This window comes from Chrysoperla carnea, chromosome 1, assembly GCF_905475395.1.
Source record: "Chrysoperla carnea chromosome 1, inChrCarn1.1, whole genome shotgun sequence".
Classification (NCBI taxonomy): Eukaryota; Metazoa; Arthropoda; class Insecta; order Neuroptera; family Chrysopidae; genus Chrysoperla; species Chrysoperla carnea.
In genome coordinates this window covers 89,101,436-89,128,598 of record NC_058337.1, presented here as the reverse complement: position 1 = coordinate 89,128,598, position 27,163 = coordinate 89,101,436, and the positions used below count along the sequence as shown (strand labels likewise).

The 27,163-nt window shown below is 29.2% G+C and overlaps 1 protein-coding gene across 1 annotated transcript in view; it reads left to right on the top strand.

The window, feature by feature from the left end:
• The window catches only part of LOC123292051 (zwei Ig domain protein zig-8-like), a gene marked incomplete at its 3' end in the record, with an annotated part of 153,850 nt that overhangs the window by 54,435 nt on the left and 72,252 nt on the right, over positions 1 to 27,163 (top strand). The window contains exon 2 of the mRNA XM_044872563.1: positions 17,717 to 17,970. Coding sequence (XP_044728498.1) covers positions 17,717 to 17,970 — 254 coding nt within the window. The remainder of the gene's footprint in view (positions 1 to 17,716; positions 17,971 to 27,163) is intronic.

Sequence of the window (27,163 nt, the reverse complement as noted above, 5' to 3'; positions counted from 1 at the left end):
CCAATCTCTAACTTGTAACAACACTGAAGAAAGGACATGCTGATTTCAATGACTCTATGTTTCTTTAATAATAAATAACTTATTTCTTTTTGTTTTGTATTTTAAATAAAATGATTTTTTGAATATATTTACAATAATTTTTTATATTTTTAAATCATATTCACAAATATACCATAAGTTTTCCATTTTTATCTGAATATATGATTTTCATTACATCATCTGACACTTAATTCATCTTGATGAATTTATCCCTTATTTAAAGTATATATTTGGGAAGTGTTGTTTGAGATTGTTTTTAAAGTAACACTGATGATGAATATATGAGAGAAAAGAATTAACAAAAATTTAAAAAAAAAAAAAAAAAAAAGTAAAAGAAAAGTGGTGTAAACTTTTTAATATTATTTTTTATTAATTACTTTCATTCAACACCCTCCGTATAATTTTGCTTGTTACTTTGTATATGGTGAAAAAATTTATTCACATAGTGAATTTTATCCTAAAAGAAAAGGAACTATTGCTTTTGTACTGAAGCGATTATGGAATTTTGTAAAATAGTTTTTAAAAAATGATTCTGTATATACTACTGTACTGCATATACTACTAGCTTGATACCCGCCCGCTTCACTGAGCTTAAAAGTATAAACCACCGCTTTATAAACTACACCACTCTTGATTTCACTCATCCCCCTTCCATACCACTCGAAGGTATTGTTTTACACAGCTAAAATATATGCATAGTTTTAAATTTTTTTAAGTGTAAAAGAGTCATAATTTATTGAGTTTAACAGAAAAGATGGCTATGAATTTTTTGACATTAACTATTTTAAATTTGTACATAAATCTTTAATTTATAGTTCAAAATTATGATCATAGGTGGAGCAGTAAAATTTCAGATTTAATTAAATTAAATTAATTTTTTTAAATAAATTATAGCCTATGTGTTTATTCTGATGTATGAGCTATATTGTTCCATTCAAATCCATTCGTTAGTTATTGCATGAAAGCGTAACAAACAAACAAACAAACATACTTACTTTCACATTTATAATATATAGGGATACTACAAAGTTAAAACATTTTGGTATATATATTCATTCGTCCATAAAATGAAAGAATTGACGATCGACAAAATATGGCTTACAAAATAATCATACATGCATTATACATACAATATTTAACCTGTTTTTCATTCTCTACTATACAAGCATATTACTAGAAAAAAGGGTTAATTTGTGAATGTTTTTGTGGAATGTACATGCTTTGAAAGGAATTTTGGCCTATAACTATTTTGTTCGAAAACCGAAATCGGACAGTAAAAAACAGATAAATGCTTTTAGATGAATTTTAGAAATATTAATTCTTTATTAAATGTCAAAATTAGGTGCCAAAACGCCTGGTATAATTGGACAAGGTATGTTCTTGCGCAGGTAAGGGTTGGGTGGGGGCATGCCCTCCCTCTCGTTAATCTCTCTCGCACGGTACCCAGTCACCACCATATTAACTTTTTGTTTCATTTCGATAAGATTGATTATTTGAATGATCTCGATAATATTAAAAGTTTTGATGAGTTATCTTTTACATGTCTTATGCCAAAAAAAAAAAATCATTGTAACAAACGATTTTTTAACTAAAATTAAAGGGTTGTTCACACAAACGTATTCACGTTTTTTACAACATTTGAATCAGAAAGCGGGAACAAGCCAATATGACATTGATTAAACCAAAATTCGCCCTCCATCGAACATACCTTGTCTAATTCTGCGTTTAGCCAAAAAAATTTTTTCTTATTAAGAGAAAATGCAAAATAGGAAGGAAACAAACTTTGTGTGGAATCGTTTGTGCATCAAGCTTTTACGAGTATTCATTCATGACTAGGAGAAAAAATTATTAAATTTACTTTTTAGTGTAATTAAAACTGTTAAACCCTAAAAACGGTTATATAAAGTTTATAACTATTATTAATTTTTGTGATTTTCAAGTGTCAATTTTCTTTTTAATTATTCTTATTCTACTATAAGGAATTCGCTTAGTTTATAAAGCTCCTGCGTGGTTGAATTTTTGTTAAATTTATATTTAATTTTATTATAATATACGAGAATTTTATGCATAGTTTGTTGTAAGAGAATTTTAAACTTTCTAAATTTAATTTTATGTTAACTTTTTTTACATTGAATGTCATTAGTGGAATTTCTAATGTAATATCAGAAGGAAATGATAGTTAAACGAATCCTTGTAGAGATTAGATATATTTACATTCTTCATAATATTTACAATGTCATGAAAAATTCAGTGTTTAACGAATGCCCTGGTATTTATAAGAGTCTAGGGGAATATAAACAATGCTTTCGATGAACTTAAAGACAGAAAAGTTAATAAGGGTAGTTTTCATTAACATTAGTTATTTAATTTCCAAAAGAGTAAGTGATTACTTACTGTCTTTACTTTTGGTTTGAAATTGAATAACCGTGTAAACTCTTTTTTTAAACTTTATCTCGGGAAGAATGGTGAAAATCTTTTTAGCATGTTTAAATAACGTAGTTTTGGTACTTTTCTTACGATTTTTTGGAGGGCTATAATGAAAAAATTGTAGTTATCCGACATTTTCTGTTGAATCAAGAAATTTTACTTCGTTTGAAAAAAAACCCCATCTTTATAGCATGTCTAGAAATTCCTTAGAACTTTTTTTTACATCACATTTTATCGAAAATTATATTTGATTATTATCCTTGGAGACACAATAACTCTGAAGCCATGTCCATGAGTTATAATTAATTAAATGCAAATATAATAAGCATTCAGTACCATCTTTGAAATACTCAGTTTTATTGAGAATTTGTTTCACTTCCTGTCCTTGGCACATTGATATAATTATTTGTAAAATGCAACGACCCGGCGGACATTCGAATAAATAATAAATAATGATATAGGATGATTTTTTAAATGTGTCCGTCACGGGTAAACAGTGATGTTTATGAAAACATGTTTCAAACAAAAGTTGTTTATTTTTTAATAAGGAACATTTTTACATCTAAACTTATGTTGCCCATTTACGAACTCGACCTCACTGTTTAAATCCTGAGTACGCTGTAAAAATTTCAGCTTGATATCAATTTTCGTTTCTGAGTTATCGAGTTGACAGGCGGACGGACGGGCGGACAGACAACCGAAAATGGACTAATTGAATGATTCTATGAACACCTAGACCAAAATTTCTTTCGTAGCATCAATATTCTTAAGCGTTACAAACTTCAGGCTAAACTTAATATACTATGTATATTTCATATATGTATATAAAAAGTTATTTTAAATTAACACGGATGATCAAAGCTTACAAAGTCTTTTCAAAAGGATAAATGTATAAACTTATATTGAAGGCTGAGTTGCAATTGATTTTATACGCATAGTATTATTGTCCATTTTATTATACCCTTTTAACATGTTGTGTTTCTTTAAAAATATATTTCCAAAATTACTTAAAAAGGTATTTTTAATTAAAGAAAATTGAAAAAAATTCACTCGCACCAGGACTCAAACCCTTTATTTTTATAATATGTTTCCTGTATTTTAAAAAACATCTGTGGGTTCATATGATTCATGATTTTACCAAGATATTCTTTTAACTAACATAAAGTTTATTTAAAATAACTAAATAAATTTTTTTACTTTTTAACATTGATTACCAATATTCAATGGTACTATTTATGAGAAATACATATTCCTACCACACAGTGCTGTTAGAGAAAAAGCAAATTGTTCGAAAACTTTTAAAGACATTGGAAAACTTTACAGGCGAAAAATTTTTTCGAAATCCCCCACATATTCGTACCATAACAGAAATGGTGCATGAATTTGTAAAGGTTATATTTTCGAATAAAGTCGTTTTCGAGCACTTGTTTGTATAAGTATTTGTTATGATGGAATGTCTAGAATAAGCTATCACTGGAGATTTGACAATACTAGAGACTTGATTTAAATCCTCCTATATTTTTACAAAATAGAAATATGATTAAATTCTATATTTGAAAAAAAAAAAAACTTTTCTGAGATTCTGAGAAAAAATGTTATAATTAGCATGAATTCCTATGAGAACCCTGTACATGTTCATCACATTGAACTTTCACATTTGAAGATAATTTAAAAGTTATACACAATTTTATTATAAACTTTAACATATTAATACATATACAAAGTATACTACTATGATGTCTAACATTAAAATTTTATACAAATATTCATGAAAAGTTCAAAATAGGAAATGACATAATGTTATGTTTTTACTTCCTTCGTATGGAGGCATTGTTCAAGTTTATCCGTCATGAAATTTTATTATTATATCCTTTTATTTTCGATTTATTACATATTTATTCAAGTAAATCGTGTGTTAGTTTGTATTTGAATTTGTATTAACTGTAGTGATTATCACTCTTCTTATTCTACTAAAAGTTGCGTCTATTTATTTATATATCTTCCATGAAGCATCCAATCATGTACGAACTCCAACACCGACTCCAATTAAGGCTTTCAGTTGACTACTCTGTCAATTATTAATTGTAGTAATACTGTGAATTATTCATTAATCTATCCGCCGACAAATGTAGTTAACGAGACATATCAATAATAATAATATATTGGATTGATACATGCAAGAAACTTTACTTACAACTACAACAAATCTCTGTATGCACCATGCATTCACAAATCACAGTATCTTATCTTTACAATCTTTATTAAAAAACATTATTGGAATATACTAGCTATACTTAAACAATCTTTATTGTTTATTACACTTATTACAAAAAAGATCGGGCTATTTAAAGAGGAAAAATGAAATACACAATATAATCTACCTTAAATGTTAAAACTGGAGATAAGTAGTGACTAATACGGTATACAAGACTTGAAGGGTACTAAAAAATAGCACATATTCGTAACTGAGAATTTTGTATGCTGTTATGAAAATGAACTTTTGATTAGCCCTCTACGTCATGTAATAGCTAAGATCGATGTTTGAATGTAGGCAAAAATTTGCTTATGCCTATATTTACATTGCTTTCGCCTATATTTAAAAGCTACGCCCATGTTTGAATGTAGGCAATAATTTGCTAATAACTATAGTTGCATTCTGCCCTCTCTGGACTGTGTTCATCATAAAAATATTGTACTAGCCTTAGATTATCCATTTCATTAAAAAATTTCTAATCTTATTTATTTCTGTGCATTATTATTTTGTTTTAAGTATGGAAGATATGAAATGTTCTTTCGATGGCTTGTTGTAACGATGCTACTTATAAATAAGTTTAGTCTCAAGAATTTTTTTTAACGATTTGTGAGGTTATTTAGTAATGATGAACGGCAGCAATTTTTTTATTCAAAAACAGTATTGATTCCAATGTTATTATACCATGTATATATGAAATATAAATAGTATATTAAGTTTAGTCCCAAGTTTGTAACGCTTAAAAATATTGTTGCTACGAAAAAAATTTTGGTATAGTTGTTCATAGAATCATCTAATTAGTCCATTTCCGGTTGTCTGCCCGTCCGTCCGTCCGTCTGTGGACACGATAACTCAAAAACGAAAAAAGATATCAAGCTGAAGTTTTTACAGCGTACTCAGGACGTAAAAAGTGAGGTCGAGTTCGTAAATGAGCAACATTGGTCAATCTTGTAAACCGTTAAAGATAGAACAAAAGTTTAAATGTAAAATGTTCCTTATCAAAATATAAACAACTTTGGTTTGAAATATTTTTTTTTAAACATCATTGTTTACCCGTTAGAGCGCAAATTAGGCGTAAATTGTATAGTATGTATTATATAAATTGTATATGTATGTGCAATGTGATAGAGTAATCAACACTATTTATGCATGGTATTTCAACAATTAACTCAGTCAATTGTTTGTTTTCACTTGTTTTAATTAAATATTTATGAAGAAAACTTAATTTATTATGGCATGACGTCATTTCATTGCATAGAAATTTTTTATTTGTTACTAGCAGATATACCCATCCGCAATTTCTCCTTTAGACTATTGCGTTATAGCCCTCACTTATCCACCGATTATTCACAATTTTATGGATTTTAATTTTTGATACTCGCTGGCATTGTAACTCTCTGTAGGTCCATTCATTAAATTAACCTGTTTCTGGATCAAAATAATAATCTGAATCAATATTTTTTGGATCAAAAATTAACCCAATCCACTGAGTTTCATCAAATTCCAAAATACAATTTTTTTTATGTTTTTCTAGAATTTTTCCCTTAAAAAATTGCAAAAAATCGAGAAAATTTGTGTGTCTCCAATCTTGATAAAACACAGTATATAAGGTAATTTTGACCCAAAAAGTACAAAAATCGGGTGCATTTGATGACTGGCCGTATAGTTTTTGAGATACGGACTAAAATTCATCCAAATATTGCGATATCTCAGAAACTCTGCATCCATTAAATTAACCGGATTTTATACTTTTTGGATCAAAATTACCCCATCCACCAAGTTTCAACAAATTCCAAAACAAAAATTTTGTTTGCGTTTTTCTCGATTTTTTCAAAGGGGTGTACCCCTTAAAAAAATTGCAAAAAACCAATTTTTTTTTGTATATCCATTATGATAAAACTCAGTATATAACTTTACTTTGAGCATCCTATAACTTCTGTCTGCCAACCTGTATCCGGCCAACTAACTTGGTCGTCTGTTCAATAACACCCACTTAGATAAAATAAAAGTTTAATGAACTTATACATCACATACAAAATAACTGAAATGTAATGAACCAATACAAAATTAGATTTTTCAATCAAACTATTCAAATTGATTTAGAGAAATATATTTATGTAAATTGAAAGTAGAGGAATAGAAGACCAATTAAAATTGTTCATTTATTTCTCTTTGTTTTTTATCTTTTCTTTATCTGAACAACAGAAAGTTGTAATCGTTATGTTTTATATATAAACAAATGTCTACTAATCGATTTTATTAATTACTAGCTGACCCGTACAATTTTTCCTGTATCCAGCAAAGCGGGAGGATAACTACTAGTTTTATATATTAAAGCGTATGTGTTATTCTAATATAATATCGTAAAGTTTCATTTAAATTTATTCAGTAGTTTTCCAAATCGTTTTTCAATTCGAACCAGTAGTTTAAGGATAAACGAAAATGAATCATGTGTGTTAAATATCTTATTTTAGATAAAATTACAAATTGAATATATTTTTCTGACTGATTTAAAACAAAAAACAAGTGAAACCAAACAATTGACTGAGCTAATTCCTGAAATATCATGTACATTGACATCATGGAAGTAAATAAAGATATCCACTCTTAGACAGAGCCACACATACATAACTAATATTCCCATATAAAACAGTGATGTTAACAAAAAATTGTTTCAAACAAAAGTTGTTTATTTTTTTATAAGCAACATTTTAAACATTTAAACTTGTTCTATCTTTAATAGTTGACAAGATGAGCACGCTGTAAAAATATCAGCTTGATATCATTTTTCGTTTTTGAATTATCGTGTTAACAGACAGACGGATAGACGGGCAGACAACCGAAAATGGACTAATTAGGTGATTTTATGAACATCTATACCAAAATTTTGCTCGTAACTTCAATATTTTTAAGCGTTACAAACTTGGAACTAAACTTAATATATGGTATAACAATAATTTTAAGCTGTATTTTCATTATTTGATCCTTTACAAGATATTTGGCTTCTGAATAATTGATATGCTTCATTCATAAGCTATGTTCTTGCAGATAATAGCTCTCCCAGTAGCAATTTTACTGTTTTTTGTTCAAAATTCAGTTTGTAACAACTATGTAAAATTTGCAATCATGTTTTTAAAATTTCTTAAAAGAATTGTAAGAAAAAGAATTTCCTTTCCACTTGATTAAAATGAATTAATTAAAAAAAATTTTCCTTTCATTGTTACACCACGTTAAATAAAACTTCGTAACAATACAAAAGAGAGCACCATTCATTATTAATTTACTGAACATGTTCGATTCAAATTAAATAATGATTGTTCTTCTAAGCATAAAATTTTTATTTGAAGTATCACTGTGAATTGATTGAAAAATAATGATAAATGACAGACAATATATATGTATTATACAGTCGTCTTGATTTTTACGTCTATATATTGCTAACGTAAAATCAAATATAAGAAATAGAAATTATATTTTAATTTTAAATCGTAATATTTTTGATCGTTATTATAGTCTCAATAAATCATGATTTTTACTTGAAAACTATATTGGTGCGCTTTTTCAAGATTTCTTTCTTATACTAGCTATTCCATATTCGTCATAATTCAGCCACAACAAGTTTTGAATATACGGTAATAAAGGAAAACTATCAGTAAGAAATACGTACTGTGGGTAATTATTTTAACAATTTTCATGTACTATACAAACAAGTTTCTCCAATACTCATGTTTGATAGATATAGTCTATGTATGGATTGAGAGTTACAAAAACGGAAATATTTCGCTATTTGTTTAAGTCCTTAGTTAATTAGTTCCTATAAGCCGTATAATTTTTATTAGTTGGTGAGAAGAAGTACACACCAAGGTATCTATCATCTTTTCATTAGTTGGCAGTCCAGCTAGGTTACTTTAGTAGCCTGATGTATCTAGAAATAAGGCTGGTGTTTCTAGATGACAATGTGATCGCTCTAAAATGTTCGTTTAGATAACTCAACTTTCAATTTTAATTTCACTTTGTCATCAGACGCCCAACTATGTCTCAGCTATCTCTTTTTATTTTTAACAAGTTAAATTTATAAAATTTAAAAACCCCTTGACAAATTTATCGCGTGCGGAACCCTAAACTTACACCTGAAACATATCTAAGAATGCTCTCCATTAATTTACCTTTTTCCTTAAAGCTTTTTCTATACTGATCCGATTTTGAAGATCATCGCCAATTTTTTAGTTTTTTCCGGTACGAAATCCTAAACTCGCACTTGAAACATAGTTAAGTTCAATAATCGTATAAACGAACCAAAAAAAATTAAAATCGGTTCATCCGTTCTTGCGCCACAATGACACAGACAGACAGACAGACACACACACACATAGCGGTCAAACTTATAACACCCCTTTTTTTTTAGTTTGGAGGTTAAAAATATACTATTCAGAATTTAGATCATTCATTCTGTGAGATCAATTTTCTACTCCAAAATTTTCACTGATAGATATATAGTCTATGTATGGAGGCTAGATGGATACTCACATCGGAATTTTTTTCAAAACCATACACATGTCAATAAATGATAAATGAAAATTGAGTTACTATAGACATGGTATATGTAGTAAGAGTAGATATTCATTCAATCATGTATTTTTGTAAAATATAAACCAAAATTTTTATTTTTAATTTAAAATTTTGTAGTTTGTACTAAAAACTCATCAATTATATTTTTACATCTGTTTTATAAACTGCAAGTATATTAAAAATAAATATAATTACTAATGTAGTTATAATTGTACGTAGTTCATGCATTCAACCATAAATGTTTGCATTTTTTGATTTATCACAGAAAAATATTTTATAATCATAAAATTCAATTAAATAGATACATATTACTTTGGAGCTCTTAATTAATCCATAAACATAATCAAAAAAACATCTGTAATAATTGGTAATCAAAACTATTAACCTATGTTTATAAACTTTTGACACTCAGAGCAAATAGCCGTGGACACGGCAGGGATCTCGTCAGTATGTGTTTTCATTGAAAGCTAACTCAACCCATGAACCAATTTTAAAGTCTCTGGCTTAGTTTGGATGGGATTTTAAGGTATCTAGCTTAGTTTGGAGGAAGCATAGAAAAATGATACTCACTCTTTAGTGAGTATCATTTTCTGGGGAACATATTAGGCAGTAACTCAACTTGCGTGCCAACTTTCAAACCCAATAATCCAATAGTTTGAAAGAATTGTGGAGTCGTGCAGAATCTTAACCACCGCGAAAAAAGGTGATTTTATGGTATTTTAAAAAGGAAGTGGGTCTGGGAAGATGATGACGCCTAAAGGCATATCTTCGACACTAGACCAACCTTCTTACCAATTTTTAATACTCTGGCTGAATTTGGATTGGCTGTACAAATGTCCATTGTCATAAATGGTCCGTATAAATGTCCAAAAAAGCCTCTATCTCCAACAAGTTTCTAAAATGGGCCCTCGTTTTTATAACAACAATCAGCCTAGTGGCCCATTGAATTCAAGTAAACTGACACTACAAATAGCCATACATGATAAATCCAAAATTTGGACATTTTTCTTAATTTTTATCTCGAAAACTTATAGAAGCAATCATAAAGATACTTTTTTCTTTAAATTAATTTAAATTTACCAGTGTACAGTCATTAAACATTGATTATCTTGGATCTGGTTATTTTATCGCCGTGTTTTTATACCATGTATATATGAAATATACATAGTATTATAAGTTTAGTCCCAAGTTTGTAACGCCTAAAAATATTGATGCTACAAAAAAAAAATTGGTATAGGTGTTCATAAAATCACCTAATTAATCCATTTCCGGTTGTCCGTCCGTCCGTCCGTCCGGCTGTCCGGCCGTCCGTCCGTCCGTCCGTCCGTCTGTGGTCACGATTACTCAAAAACGAAAAGAGATATCAAGCTGAAATTTTTACAGCGTGCTTAGGACGTAAAAAGTGAGGTCAAGTTCGTAAATGAGCAACATGGGTCAATTGGGTCATGGGTCCGTAGTACCCATCTTGTAAACCGTTAGAGATAGAATAAAAGTTTAAATGTAAAAAATGTTCCTAACAAAAAAATAAACAACTTTTGTTTGAAACATTTTTTTGTAAACATCACTGTTTACCCACGAGGGCGTTAATTATGTGCAAATTTTATAGTATGTATTAATATCAAAGTGAGTATCTTTTGTTATTTACGTGACGTCAAAAAAACAAACGAGTGCGCATCAACACTTGCGCATTATATGAGAATATCAGTTAAATATGTCAGATATGTATGTATGTGAAATGTGACAAAAATGAAATGTGTATGTATGTGAAATGTGAGTTATCAACACTGCCTATACATGGTATTTCAACAATTAACTCAGTCAATTGTTTGTTTTCACTTGTTTAACATCAGTTATTTTTACAAAAATTTTTCTATCTTGTCTCTAACCCGAGTGTTTTATTTTTAATAGCAATTATTTTTGTGATGGTTAAGTTTTGGTACACCGTTTATTTTGTCATGGCTATTTGAATTATTCGAAAAGTCACGTAATAAAAATGATGTTCAATTTAACAACTGTTTTACTGTAAAATATGAAAAAAATAATGGCTTCCTGCTTATGTAGATAGTATCTATACAGTTCGTTTGAGATGTACACAATACATAAACTTATCTTCAGCCAAAACACACAAAATCGTTATCAAAAGTAAATATTAAAATATTTATTTTAAGATAATAATCAAGTTTCAAGATTGTTCTACTTGTATATACAATGTGAAAGACGAATTTAATTTTAGGTAATAACAGTTTGACTAGACACTTATTCTAAGTGTTAGTTGATTTAAGAGCTTTGAACCTTTATAACAATTTGAAAAATCATAAATCAAAAGTAATAGTTAAAGACAAGTGAAAACAATCAATTGACTGAGTTAATTGTTAAAATACCATGTATAGACTGTGTTTATTACACTGTCACATTACACATACATACATGTCACACATAAATAACTGATATTCCCATATAATACATACTATATAAGTTGCGCCTAATTTGCGCTCTCATGGGTAAACACTGATGTTTACGAAAAAATGTTTCGAACTAAAGTTCTTTATCTTTCATAATGAATATTTTTTACATTTAAATTTTTGTTCTATCTCTAACGGTTGAAAAAAAATTGGTCCTACGGACCCAAGATCCATTTGACCTATGTTTCCCATTTACGAACTCGGCCTCACTTTTTATGTCCTGAGCACGCTATAAAAATTTCAGCTTCAGATATTTTTTTTCGTTTTTGAATTATGGAGTTAACAGACGGACGAACGGACGGATGGAAATGGACTAATTAGATGATTCTATGAACACCTATACCCAAATTTTTTTCGTAGCATCAATTATTTAAGCGTTACAAACTTGGGACTAAACTGAATATACTCTGTATAATTCATATATACATGGTATAAAAACTGAAAAAAATATTCACACAATTTTATAAAGGAAGTAAAAATCCTGATTCCTAAAAAATAATCTTGAAATCAGAATTTTTACTGATCTAGTCATTGTTTCAATTTGTAGAAGCTCAAAGTCAGAAAAACGGGAGCAAATCATCTCAATGTGAGTATGAACCCATCAATAAATTGTAACCTAATCTCCTAAAGAAATTTTGAATTCTAAACGATATGAGCATGATATTATATTTAATAAAATGACTATTCTCCAAAATTCATTTAATACCTACAATTTGCTTAAACATTATTTCCGAATATTACCGGATATACGAAGACGTTATTAAATAATATACAATGAAGTAAAAATTTTGTTGAAAATCTTTAAAAATTCATGTATTGTTAAAGTAAGCAAGATGACGGAGTTAGGTAACGGTGGAGTTTTCTAATATTTAATTATTTATCTGAAAAAAGTATCACTATTAGTCCATAAATTATTAAAATATAAAAGCAGCACATCCCAGTCCCATGTTACCATAGACAAGCAAATGTAACTAAGTGTTATACAATTTATTAAATTATAAGTTGGTATAACATTATATGTAAAATAATCAAAACAAAACCGAGTCTGAAAAAGTATCATCAAGAAATTCTCTGAGGGTTTCATACAGTCCTTAAATAAGAAGTTGGATTTAATACGAATGAGACTAACAATTTTGGTTTTACATTTTTGTGGTTTTTGGTTCATTTGAAGAAATTCAATATATGTAACTCTTATAAAAAAGAACACTGTTTTCACAATATTTATTCACGATTGTTTATTTTCATTCGTCAACAATTTGTAGTTTTACCATATTTGCGGGTTTACAAGAATTCTATTTCGTTTGAGTTCACCAGCAAAAAATGCACAATTTTAAAATTGGCTTATCTTCGTCAATTTTGAAGCTTTTGAAAGTCGAAAAATAACAATTATGTGCACAATTAAATCAGCTAGAATTCTTGTTTGATTTTTTTTCTAATTTCATGCATAGTTTCTGTGTAATTTGATAAAAATTAAATCCCCCTACTACCCCTTAAGAAGGGGCTCAGTCCTCCCCCCTGAGAGGCTGCATTTTTGGAACGAAGTTTTTACTTCCAAGATACAACTTTTTGTTATTACCATGATTTACTATTTATTTTTGCTGGTTTAAAAGCAGGCATGGGCAAACATGGCTTAAAGACGTCTGTATCTAAAATACGAGTAAGACAGTGGCAACCTAACCAGTGACAACCAAAAATTCGAGTAAGACAGAGAGACAACATTTTTTTTCTACCTATCTCTACTATCTATTACTATAAGAGAAACCGAGATAGGTAGGAGAATCGCATACCCGTCTCGCTTCCTCTTCTATGAGCAATGCGGTCTTGGATAAAGAGGCACATAATAAAGTTTATGGCACACAATAAAGTTATAACAATGGTGTCTTTGACTTAAAATAATTCGCCCATGCCTGGTTAAAAGCATAACTGAGGTAATTGGTAATTATAATTACAGCAGTAAACGTAAAAGAGGTAAACTAACACATGTTTGACACGGTGGAAAACCCAACAAAAGTTTCAATTCTGATAAAAAATAAAAACCATTTTAACACAATGATTAGATTATGATTTGTTCATTTATGACAGTAATTTTCGTATAATAACAACTCAATCGAGTTTGTAAAAAATAAACAAATACTAAACAACATCTGAGATAACAAAAATTTATGAGCAGAAAATTGTTAACATAAATATTTATAAATAATATGAATAATAACAAAACTAGAACTAGAATCAGGACAAATAATAATTACATAAACATACAACAAAAATATAGTATAAAATATTAATAAACAACATACCTTCATGCATAAATAAATATAAAAAATTAAAAATAAATATTAACAAGTGAAAACAACAATTGACTGAGTTAATTGTTGAAATACCATGTATAGACAGTGTTGACTACTCTATCACATCACACATACCACACATATATAACTGGTATTCTCATATAATACATACTATACAATTTGAGCTTAATTTTGCGAAATTTACAAACAAATAGATATAATACATGCATACATACCTTGACAGTCGGGAACAAAAAATTATTACATATATTATGTGCATGGTTGACAAAAGTGTAGAAATACGCATTCGTATAATGTGTTCCTTATCTACCAGAGAAAACAATGTTTAATAGAGAATGTGTTCCTTTCTACCAAAGAAAACAATGGTATTGAGTGAAGCTTTCGTAGCAGTTCCTCGTATATTACAATCAGATAAATATTGAATCCAACTTGCGAAGAGATTTTTGACCATTGATCCAAGCTTGGAAACCAAGTCTGCCTCACTCTTTTAATTAAAAACGAACGATAATATAGTTCGTCATTTTCTGATTGAAGCCTGAGAGTATAAAGAAAATCGCTATTTTAACTGCTGACTTTGTTGCCTATCATGCATGCTTGGTTCTTTCTTTTATTGATGACTTTGAAAATCTGATGTTCGCTGTGAATATTTATGTATTATCATATTTTGTGTACTTTTTTTAGATTTTTTTTTCTTGTATATCAATTCTAGTCAAAATCGGTGCTTGAATTATAAAATTTGCTTGCTATAATTTGATCGTCTTTATTCTGGAAGCCATTCTCTCTACTACCATAAAAGCGAAAAGCATGAATATGAATAAGAAAACCATGAATATAGAATACGTTTCCAATGTGAGATTACTGACTATTGAAGCATAATATTTAGTGGATCGTTATTGTAAATTAATTTACAAATCGAAGCAACGAAAACTGTCGAGACATATATGTAAAGTCAAAGCATAATGTATCATATCTTGACAACGGAACGAAAAGTTTTGGAAAATGTTTAATATAGAATTTGAAGCACATGATTTATTTAGACAATTTTGGTCTTAGCGAAAAGTTATCCTAATTCCAACCAGATTCTTTGAGTTTATTTTTTATTTTTTTTAAGTCAAGGCTTATTATATTCAAAGAAGACTATGGTACTCAGACCTTTAGACGAGTGTTTTACGACGACCAGCGTATTTTATACTTGAAACAAGGTACTTACTGACTCCAAAATGTTAAGACGTTCTCAGCTACTTTGAAGCATAATTTCGAGATCTGATTTTTCATAAATTCTCAGTTTTTTATGGCAAAAATTAAAAATCCATAACTTATTTCCGAAATTCAAGCTATGATTGAGTCGATTTTTCACGAATAAAAAAAAATAATACCAAATTTTTGGTTTTTCAGTTTTAATAACATAGATACGACAAATAAGCGCATATTGTGTCGTTCGAACTAGATTTTTTCTTTCAATATGCAATTCGAATAATAGGCATGGGCATGTTAAATAACTGCAGTAAACAATAATGTCAACCAGTTTTATTTTATTTAGTACTAACCGTTACTCGGTTTTACACTGGACGATTCTAACTTCCTTCAAAAACAAACCTTAGCGACAGATTTGAATTTATTTTCGTGATGAAGACACTAAAACGACGGATTTGATTTATTAGTGATGAAAACTGTTATTTTCTATTAAATAAAACTTGTTGATTGCAAAAAGGACTACCAAAACTATTTTCGTTTGCCATCACATATGTGTTATGATAATAAAGCCTAAGCGAGTAAAGGCTCAACCGAAATTGTTCCACGAGCTGATTTGCATGAAGGTATCATTCTGAAAATGAAGACCCATTTTAAAGACAACATGTCAAAATGAGGCTTAGTAACATGAAAATTTCAATTCTTAGGTACCGTCACTTATTATATATTTCAACAGACGCTGAAAGAGTGAAGGTTCTTGAGAACCAAATATCTAAATCAAATGATAATAATTTTTCATTTGATTTAGATATAAAATTTATTTTTTGTCTGTAACTTACTGCTTCTAAAGGAGTAATAGATGTTTAAGAAGGAAACCTTTTGTAGCAAGTAGTTAATTTCGTGTAAATTCCATACTTAAATCCCTTGCCTCAATGGACGTAAAAATTGGGGGGCGGGGGTAGATACCACAAACCCCATATTTTTTGTCCATGAATAGGTTTTACTTATAAGGAATTGACAGTGTCACCACACCAAATTTTATCCAAATCGCGCTATCCGTTCTATTGTTATGAAAGAAAAACGAGTTCAAAAATACATTTCAAGAGCATATAGCGAAAAAATGGAACAACTTTTACTGGAGTACAATAACTATTACACCCCTTTTACCCCGTTTGCTGTTTTAGAGTTAGATTTTCGGAAAATAAAATAGTCTATGTTCCTCGTTAGGGTTTCCTGTACTAAATTTCATCATCGATTATCGAAGAAAGCCAAGAAAACAGATAGACGATCAGACAAAAATATCCTTCACTTAACCATCTTATACAACTTCATCCATTACTTGGACCCATTGCCTTCTCCTAATTCTAATTAGCCTTCAGCCTCAGAACGAATCAAGCTCGCTATGAAGTATATGTAATACTAGCTAGATAGTATATATGTAACTTTTTACACTTATTTTTTTAGGGGTTGAACTACAGATAAAAGAGTAGCCAATATCATCTTTGGGATTCAGGATACCAAATACTATACCAAATTTAATAAAAATCAATTCGATCATTTAGCCGTGAAGGCCAAGCAAAAGGACAGACATACAGACATAATTACTTTCGCATTTATAATATTTGCAAGGAAGCTTGTTCGTTACGTAAAATGTCATAAATATAAACTAAAATAAACATTCTATTGTATTCCATGTTAAAGTAATTGATGTCATCCATATGTACCTTCACTTCATGTAGTTATTTTCAATGAATAACATTTCTTAGAAAATACCTCACATTAAAACACTTGTTCAACTATTACCCTACTTTAAAATATCACAAATTAAAAGTAAACTTATGTGAAACCCATAAAATAAATACTGAATACCGAATAAATACTGAATACCGAAAATAAATACTGAATACCGTGCTCTTAAAGCACAAAAAGAGGAAAATGAAAAGTTAATAAATCAGAATTAAGTGCATTTTTAGGGTCATATAAATACACTAAATCTACAAACATTTAAATTTTTTACACCGATACGTAAAACAACTAAAAAAACAAAACAATTAAATGTGTCTGTATCATTTTTTAAACGGATATGGATGAAAGCTAGTACGCTGCTTTTTTTTGTAGCGGTACACTGGTACAAGCGAAATTTTTATGAAGTTTCTATAGATTTTTGCTGTTCTTTATACCCACAAAACAATTAGAATTTCTTCTAGGTGAATTTCTTCGAATAGTAAATCTGCGATATGCCCAATTCAAAAATATAAAAAACTGTAAAATTTTCTATAGATTTATACTTATGTTACATCCTTTTCAATCATAGTCTTGAAGTGCATAGGACCGTATTACTTTTTAAAAAACTTTGTCATTAATTTAAACGTTTTTTTTTTTATTAATTATACAGTCAGAGTTACAAAATTTGTTTATTGCAATCAAACATACACCTATAACATTAATTAAATTTTTATTTGTTACAGAGGTGTCAAATGCATTAAAAGAAGTGGTTAAACTTCAATCAAATAGTATATCCAGTGAAAAATCAATAATTGATATTAATAATAACGAAATTCAACAAGTGATTGAAGCAATTGGTAGCAGTACCACAACAATACCATCAACACCATTGGGACCATATTTTGTTGAACGTGTAAATGAAAACATATCAATAAGTGCATTGGTGGATAAAACTGCTTATCTATCGTGTAAAGTGAATAACTTGGGTAATAAAACGGTAACTATAAAATACTCATTTTTTCGTTTAAATATTTAAGATCAATTCCATTTGCATTTAATCAATATTCAAATAAAATAAAATATTGCTTCAATTATTGATATAGTATACTACAGTTAGTAAAAAATTTAATTGTTAAGGAAATTTAATATTTCTGTGCAACGTTTGCTAAAATGTTTTTAAAAAAATCAGTTTTTGGAAAATAGTGCTATTAAAAAAGTAATCCGCTCAAGTCTTTTGAAAAAATGGGAATTGTGTGACTCTATATGGAAATTGTCTGAAATTTTTTATATTATTTTGAGGAAGTCTTCTTGAATAAAGGCTACCTTTGTGCCAACACAATAGATTTCCCCATAACTAATAGATTTGATATATTGGTCAAACAATCTAATTCGCTTAAACCGTATGGAAAAATGATTTATAGGGCATTACCTGAGAAAATTCTCTATTAACTCTGTACAATACACATTTTTGGTTGTTTTCTTCCTCTTAGCCATGATAAAGTTCACTTTATACAGGCAGTTAAGATTTGGGGATAAATTTTCAACTATTTATGCAATTAAGTTATTATATCGGAATCTAATATTAAATAGATTGGTAGTAAGTCTTTTTTGGTCCATTTTGAATGCGATAAATATCAACAATCTTTCGATTAAACAATGATGAATTTTAGGAGAAAGATTTTTAAACATAATAATTACTACCCAAAACTGGATAGTTTTCATTCGCGGTAACTGCCTTACACAAACTGTCCTCGCTTTTAAAATAATAATTGGCTTAACAAATTTGTGTTGGGATGTGCTGACGATTAGTTTTGAAACTATTTCAACTCAATTTAATTAAAAAATAAAATGCCTAGAAGAAGACAAGAGGTGAAGCAGAAATTTGGCAACTACGTTTCTAGAGTAAAATGAATTCTTGGAGGATAAAGGAAGTATATATATATATATATATATATATATATATATATATATATATATATATATATATATATATATATATATATATATATAATTATATTTGACATAAATCAAGTTACAAATCTTTTAAAAATATTCATACAAAAAAATAATAGTAACTAAAACTTAATAGTATATATTCGCGAGGGCTTAGTTGAGATATGTCTGTCTTTTTATCAAAATATATCGCAGATACGACGTCACTGTTTTCATAAGCTCTAAACTAGAGCAATTAAGTATAGATTGAGTTGTAGTCAGTCCCAATTTATGTAGTTCCTCCCTTTCTTGGCCTGCAGTTCCTGGACAGTCCTCTATCAGATGCTTCACACTTTCTGCTGAGTCACACAACACACATATTCTAACTCCATCCTTTCACACTTTCTCACTTAAACCCATACATTCTAAAATTTGCAATCAAGTATCTCTTACTTCTATTACACACATTCACATATCTAGCACCTAGTTTATAATGGTCTAAGGTTAGTAATTTTATTATTTTCCCTGAGAATTCAATATGAACTGGCAACTGTATGAACAGATTTTAAACTTTTATGTACTCAATACTTTTGAAATTACAGATTGTTTGGCCGCTATGTGTCTATGTGTGTGAGTGTGTGTGTCTGTCTGTGGCATCATAGCACTTCAACGGATCAACCGATTTTGATTTATTTGGTACCTTTGTTTGAAAGGTAATTTAATAGAGAGTGTTTTTAGCTATATTTCAAAGGCGAATTTGGGGTTCCGTGCCTCAAAAAAAATTAAAAATTGGCTATTATCTTCCAAATCGGCATAGCTTGAAAAAGGTTTTAAGGAAAAAGGCAATTTAATGGAGAGTGTTCTTAGATATGTTTCCAATGCGAGTTTAGGATTCCGTAGCCGAAAAATTTCTCGGGGTTTTTTCAAATTTTGTAAATTTCAGATTTATAAAAACATAAATAGGTTCACTTTTTGTTATTTAATATTATTTTATAAATAATATAGTCGTTGTATATCCGTAAATAATATAGACTATATATACTTTGAACAACTGAACAAAATTAGTTTTACTACAAACGAAATGAAATTTGTGCATGAATATACATAAACATGTACATAAAGTAGGAGTAGCTCAGTACATACATACGTTTGTAATGCATGAATAAGTTGAGCTTTTCACAAACGTATTTTTCAATAAAATTGGTTTAGTGTCAACGAGTGTTACATACTGGATGCACAAATTTAACATACATAAAAGCATTATATTATTTAATATTGTATATATCATCACTCTTAAATAAATGAACATTTTTTTTTTATCAAATAGCATATAATAGAATATTCAGTATACCGTAACAGAAAGATTACGTATAAAATAATTATTCATCTATTTTTTCAGGCTTAGGAAGAGAAATTGCTTATATTCCTACTAGCAGGCCCGTCCACGTGTTGCTGTGGCTAAGATTTTTGTTAACATAACCGATGCCATTTGTAAAAAAACATGGCGACCTTCATGACCGATTTTCTACTACCGTTGCCTCTTAATACAATTAAATAATTATTTACGATCGAAGACGGAAAGAACAATTGAATTTCACTTTACTTCGTTTATTAGAAAATAAATTTAGGTTATACTTTAGGGTCAGCAACACGTGGTGGTTATGCTATTAAATTGTAGCTTAAATGAAACATTTGTATTTTTAACATAGCGCCATCTATTGAATACTTTTTTAATCCAGTCAACCGAAATCTCCATCTGCTAGAATCGTTTGGAGCTAAGAGATACTAACAGATAATTGTGACTGTCAAATAATAGACAAATTATTTGCAATAATATTTAAATTGAGATGTAAGCTATCCTACCTTTCAAGTTTGATTAAATTGCACACGGTATGCAAATCAAATTTAAAATCGGTATATTAATTTAGGATTTCATAGCGGACAAACAACGTGACACGTTATTTTTATGTATAAAGATTTATCATCACATAAAAAAGAGTTGTTGTACATTTCAAGCCTTTGTTTGATCAATGAACTAATTTCAATTTATCAAATTAAGCTTTATCACTTTGTAATGTAATTTTTATGTACGAATGTATTTTGGAGTACAGAAAAATATCATAAACCTATTTATTTGTTACAAAGATGAGAATAGCCAATTCATTCATCATCATGTAATAATAATTTTGATGCATTTGATATCATCGTATTTCCGTTGTGAAGGTTTCTTATTTGAAGACTTGAAGATATTATTGGTTATTTTAACTTAAAAAAAATGTGTTTTAGGGTTAGGTAATGAATTTTCATGCACATTGGAAAATGATTTTGTCATATAAGACACAAAAAATTCAAAAAGAATTTCCGTTGTGACTACTACGCAGATGAAATCATTTATGAAGCAATCATAAATGTTTAATTTGCCCGCTCTTTACTCTTCGCATATAATTTCTTAAGTAGCTTTCGTCTACAGGAGAGTTAAACATATAGAGGCATTAAAAGAACATATTTTGTAATTTTCTTAGATCTCTGAAGCTTATAACTATTTTTTAGGTAGTTACTCGCCCTATCTTCATAATTGGTTAATTAGACACTACTCGAAATAAAAGTGAACTCTTCAAACCATATTGTTGCTTTAAAGAGGTCACGACGCTCTTTTTCGTCTTGACCTCAGACCAACCGCAACATCGTGCTAGACGTGACATTTTTTCTATAATCACTGCTTCAATGAACTGTTAAATTAATATTAAGGTACAGAAAATCTCCCTAAAAATCTGATATTCACTCCAGGGTTATTAGAAATGATGTAAACTAAATCACTTTAAACATAACGACTTATCCTTCGTAGGTTTTTTTAAATATATTTTTTATTCAATTACTTATATGCTAATTTTTTTTACATAAACGGTTTTTTAAATCGTATTTACTGATTTATTTATATTAGTTATCATCAAGAAGACACACACTTGATCGATCATTTTTTATTATTCAATGAACCAAGTTAATAATATTGGTTTTATGTTTCATAAAATGAATGTCAATACGTATTATACATTACATTAATCATGGGATATGTGTTTATGGTTTAAAAAATAAAACAAATAATAAAATATGTGATGTGAGTACCATATGACTTCCTTCGCCACTTTTAAATTAGTCTAAATAGGTTTAGGGATAATCAAAGAAAATTTTTCAATTGAAACCAGAAATTGTTGAAAACCTCTACGAACAAGGTTTAGAAGAGGAGGTGTACTACTAGATGCAACAACAAGTATCGTAGGAGATTTGAGGTGCACAAATTCATGTAACGACAGCTCATAATGTATATTTTCTTTCTATTTACCTTAAAAAATGATAAGATGATAAATAAGGAAAATTTATGATGAAGGTAAAACATTTCATATTAAATATTTCAATTTTTTTATATTAGTCCGGAAATTCAAAAAATTATGTTTCATTTCCTTTCTGAAACACTTTCTCCCTCTCCCTTCGCTTATATACGTTCTATAAGTTCCGAGAATTTATTTACATGTTACAGTAGTCCAAAATAAATAACAAATTCGAAAATGGTAAACATTGATTCATTTATTCTTAAAATGAATACTTACATTGAAAACTCCACATCTAAGTTTTTTGTAGCTATAATACTTCCTTCACTCATAGTACAAGGAAGTAAAACATCATTTGTTTTAAAGTAATATTTGTTGTGTTGTATTTTACAGAATTTTATGTATTTTACAGAATTTTATGAGACTTAAAAAGCTCGATTCAAATACAATTTACAATTGATGGCTTATAATTGAATAGGTTGCCATTGTTTTTTCCGTTATGTTCACTTGTTTTCCATTCGGAAATTTTCGAAAACGTAATGAAGTTTATTAATTCGCAATGTTTTATGTTTAGAGTTTTTCTCATCTCTCCTCGTTTTTAAAATTCAATTTTGAGATGAGATAGTGGTAAAATCACCGGATCGAACAGAAACTCTGATTTCTTAAGAAATTCATGAGATGATAGATGAAAAAAAGTCCTCGGACATTTTCCAACCAGGCATCACTAATTATTAATTTAGGAATTTCTCGACGAATAATATCAGAAGAACATACATTTCTATAGTGAAGTTGTTAGGTTTTATCAACAGAAAAATTTATGTTTAGGGTACTAAAAACGAGAGGTGTCGTGGGACATTCAAATAACTGTTTTAGTGTTTAATTATAAATAGCAGTTTTGTGGTACGCTATCTTGCAGGTTTATTGTAATTAGTTTCTTGTAAATGGGTTTTTATTTTTTCTATCACGATACCGTTTGCATTTCTGCGCATTGCTAATTTTAGGTTTAATTCGCTTTTTTTTTTCTTTTTTTTTGCATATCTGTGCCTTGACCCTTGACATTTGAAAATTTAAACCATTAATTTAAGTTGTCAAGTACTTCTTTTCTTGTTTAAAAAATTTAATGTTATAGCTACTTTAACTCTATATTATATGAATTATTTATAATATTACTTTAAAAAAGACTGGTTTAGTAGTCAACCCAATATGTGCCTTCATTTGGCTTGATCCAGATATTTATTATGACATAACAAAAAATTTCCTTGTACTTACTTTAAACTATCTCCATTATCGTTAACTGCTGATAACTAACAACTCATTTTTTGACATTATTTTAAAAAAATCTGATACTGAATTAGTACTTAGCGACCAAAATTATCTACTAGACAAAAATTATTAGCCAAAATAAGCATTTCAAAAAAATTTTGGGGTACATATGCTCCTCCCCATCAAGAGCCCTCAGCCGGCTTTTGATTAGGTTAAGTTGGCTGAATTTTCGTTTGGGTCTTATAGCACGTTTCAAAAAATTTCATAAAACTCGGTGCTGTTTCCCCATTTTTCCTATGCATACAAGCTTATTAGTAGTACTAATGATTTTGTACTATGTAAAAATTACATGTTTCATATGTAATCATTAACTGTTTGTTAAGAGAGGGGACGAAAAATTTTATAATATAATATATTTATAAAAACATTATTACATGCAAATGAAACTGCTTTTTTTAAAACAACAAAATAAGCCCCGTGGATGTGGCCCTTAGGAGACAGATCAATGAAATTATCCTAAATATGGGTTTTATACCATGTATATGAAATATACCAAGGTTTCTAAGTTTAGTCCCAAGTTTGTAACGCTTAAAAATATTGATGCTATGAACAAAATTTCGGTATAGGTGTTCATAAAATCACCTAATTAGTCCATTTCCTGTAGTCTGTCTGTCGTTTGTCCGTCTGTCATCACGATTACTCAAAAACGAAAAGAGATATCAAGCTGAAATTTTCATACCGTGTTGAGGACGTAAAAGTGAGGTCGAGTTTGCAAATGAGCAACATAGGTCAATTGGGTCTCGGGTCCGTAAAATCCTTCTTGTAAACCGTTAGGGATAATACAAAAGTTTAAATGTAAAAAATGTTCTTTATAAAAAAATATACAACTTTTGTTTGACACATTTTCTCGTAAATATCACTGTTTACCCTCGAGAGCGCATATTATGCGCAAATTGTGGTATTATATGGGTATATCAGTTATATGTGTGTGACATATGTATGTGTAATATGACAGAGTAATCAACACTGTCTATACATGTTATTTCAACAATTAATTCAATCAATTGTTTGTTTTCACGTACTTGTTTGTATTCATTCTGAAACGATTGTAGAGTCAAATTTCAGAACTTTCATTTAATTCGGATGTTCAGCGTATTAGTATGTCAAATATGAATCAAAGTACACATACGAGTAAAAACATTATCTGCTTTTTGTTAGACATCTGAAAAGATTTCGATTTCCGATACGGAAAACAATAACAATGATGATTTCATTCTATTTTTTTTTAGTTTTTTCTGAAAAAATATAAAAAATACACAATTACAGACATGTGAGAGGTTGGAATTTTATTGCATGCCAAGCCTTCTAGGTTGCTCCTAAAGCAGGATACAATCCAATGAAATCGCCCATTGGTAATTACAATTACACAAAAAATAATCTAATAATTAAACACACATTTCATACCCATTTTTTTACATGCTATTTCAGTTTTCGAGGTGAAAGAAATATCTTTATACTAGGAAGTTAATATAATTACATTTTAATAAAATAAATGCCCAGTATGAGGTTAATACCCTTTTATTTACGTGTATACAAAATAAAGCTTAGTTTGTGTAACCTCTTATGATTTTCGAACTCGAAAAACAATGTTACTTTTTCATTTTAAAAACTTTTGAGACAACTTGGCAATTTTCAATGTATCAAGCAAATTAAACTGATGCTGCAATTAACAAATTTGTCGGAACCCATACTGAAAAAGCTTCTACGAATGATCCCAAAAAATGCCTACTTAATACCTGTTAGTTTCGGTTCCAACCATAAATTACGTTGCTTTTTCAAAGTTCTGGTGAGTAAGATCCCATTGTTATAGTATGGCTAGTCCTTTCTAAAGGAAAACGATATTATCAACCTTGATTTTGTGGACTTGATTGAAGGAAGATTACAAGAATTAATTTAAAGAAGTTAATGGTATTATTTTATTTGTCGTTTGAGAGATAATTCCAGTTTCTCCTTTTTCGTGACTAAATCTGCATAGATCCTTCTCTGATAGATTGACTTTGTGCATATGACTATTGAGTTTACAATGTCAAGAAAACAGGCCAGCAAGTATCCCCAAATAGTTTTTCCTTAGTCCCTAGTTCCAAACGCACTGAATTCTATTTTATAAAAAGTTCTTTTATAAAAGCTTTTTCATGATCTTGGAATGATTACTCAAGATCGGTTGGACCTGCGTATCATCCATTTCTTTATATTAGTTTTAATTGTGATCTTGGTACTCCGTTTAGAGGAGTACATCCATCAATTTTCGTTAATTTGTCAGCTTCTTCGTTCTCATCGACTCCTAACCGCCCAAGCACCCAGATAATCATGACTTTCTTGCAGTTAAAGCTTTGTTGTAACTATGCACAAAATCAGTCAAAATCAGTTCTGGAGTTAAATATGAGTAAAAAAATTGAAATAAATTTTAAACTCAATTTTCACAATCAATATTATTATATATAAAATATTATTATTAATAATAATTGTAAACAACAACAATAACAATTTTAATGAATATGTTAGAGGTTCATACGATGAAGTAAATAATAAATATTATACGTAATTATTATTGTTATAACAACTTACACACAGGTTCATACAAGTAACAGATGAGACAAAAATAGCCCTTTTATACCTATATCACATGGCACGAGCAACTGAATCTATTGAATTTTGAATCGATTTCAGAATTACCTCTGGGCGAAATGAGTAATAAAATATTCTTATTATATTATAGAAACTATAATGTTTCTAAAAATTTATGTATTTAATTTGTAATTACTGCATTAAAAATTGTAAGAATGAGAAATAAATAGCATTAGTAAATATTGTCTTAAAAATAAATAACTTTAATTTAATAGACCGTAATGAATCAGGCCTCTGGTTCAGATTCAAGCTAATGTGAATAATCTGACTTGCAGTATTTCTTGAGGCATCTTCCAAAAAATGTTTGAAAATATTTGGGTTTACGGTTAGCGATTTTGATGCTGCATTTCATTTAAAATCGGTGAAATCAGATGCAAATTATAAAACCAAAGATATATTATTATTTTTGTCTCACACATTCAGTTTTAAAAGTTTCACTCCTTTCTTTTCAACGTTAGCTTTTTTTGAGTTATCTGCACAAGAACCAAATATAAAACAAGTTAAAAGAAACAGTTGGCTGAGTTAATTGTTAAAATACCATGTATAGACAATGTTGATTACAGTGTCACATTACACATACATACATGTCACACATACATAAATGATATTATGCTGCTCATTTGCGAACTCGATCGCACTTTTTACGCCCTGAGCACATTATGAAAATTTCGAGATATCGTGTTCACAAATGACCAGACAGACAGACAGACCTATATCAAAATTGTGTTCGTAGCATCAATATTTTTAATCGTTGCAAACAAGGGACTAAACTTAGTATACCTTGATGTATATATACATATATATGGTACTAGCGGCCCCGACGGACGTTGTCCCGTAAAAACGTAACTCCAATTCATGAATACCTATACTACGTTTAGCATGTCCGCTAAACCCATCCCGCTAAACCCCAATTTAACTCCTATTTATTGGAGTGGCCTGACCTTCGACCTTTGGCCTGACCTTTGATAGTAGAGCTCGCTGCGC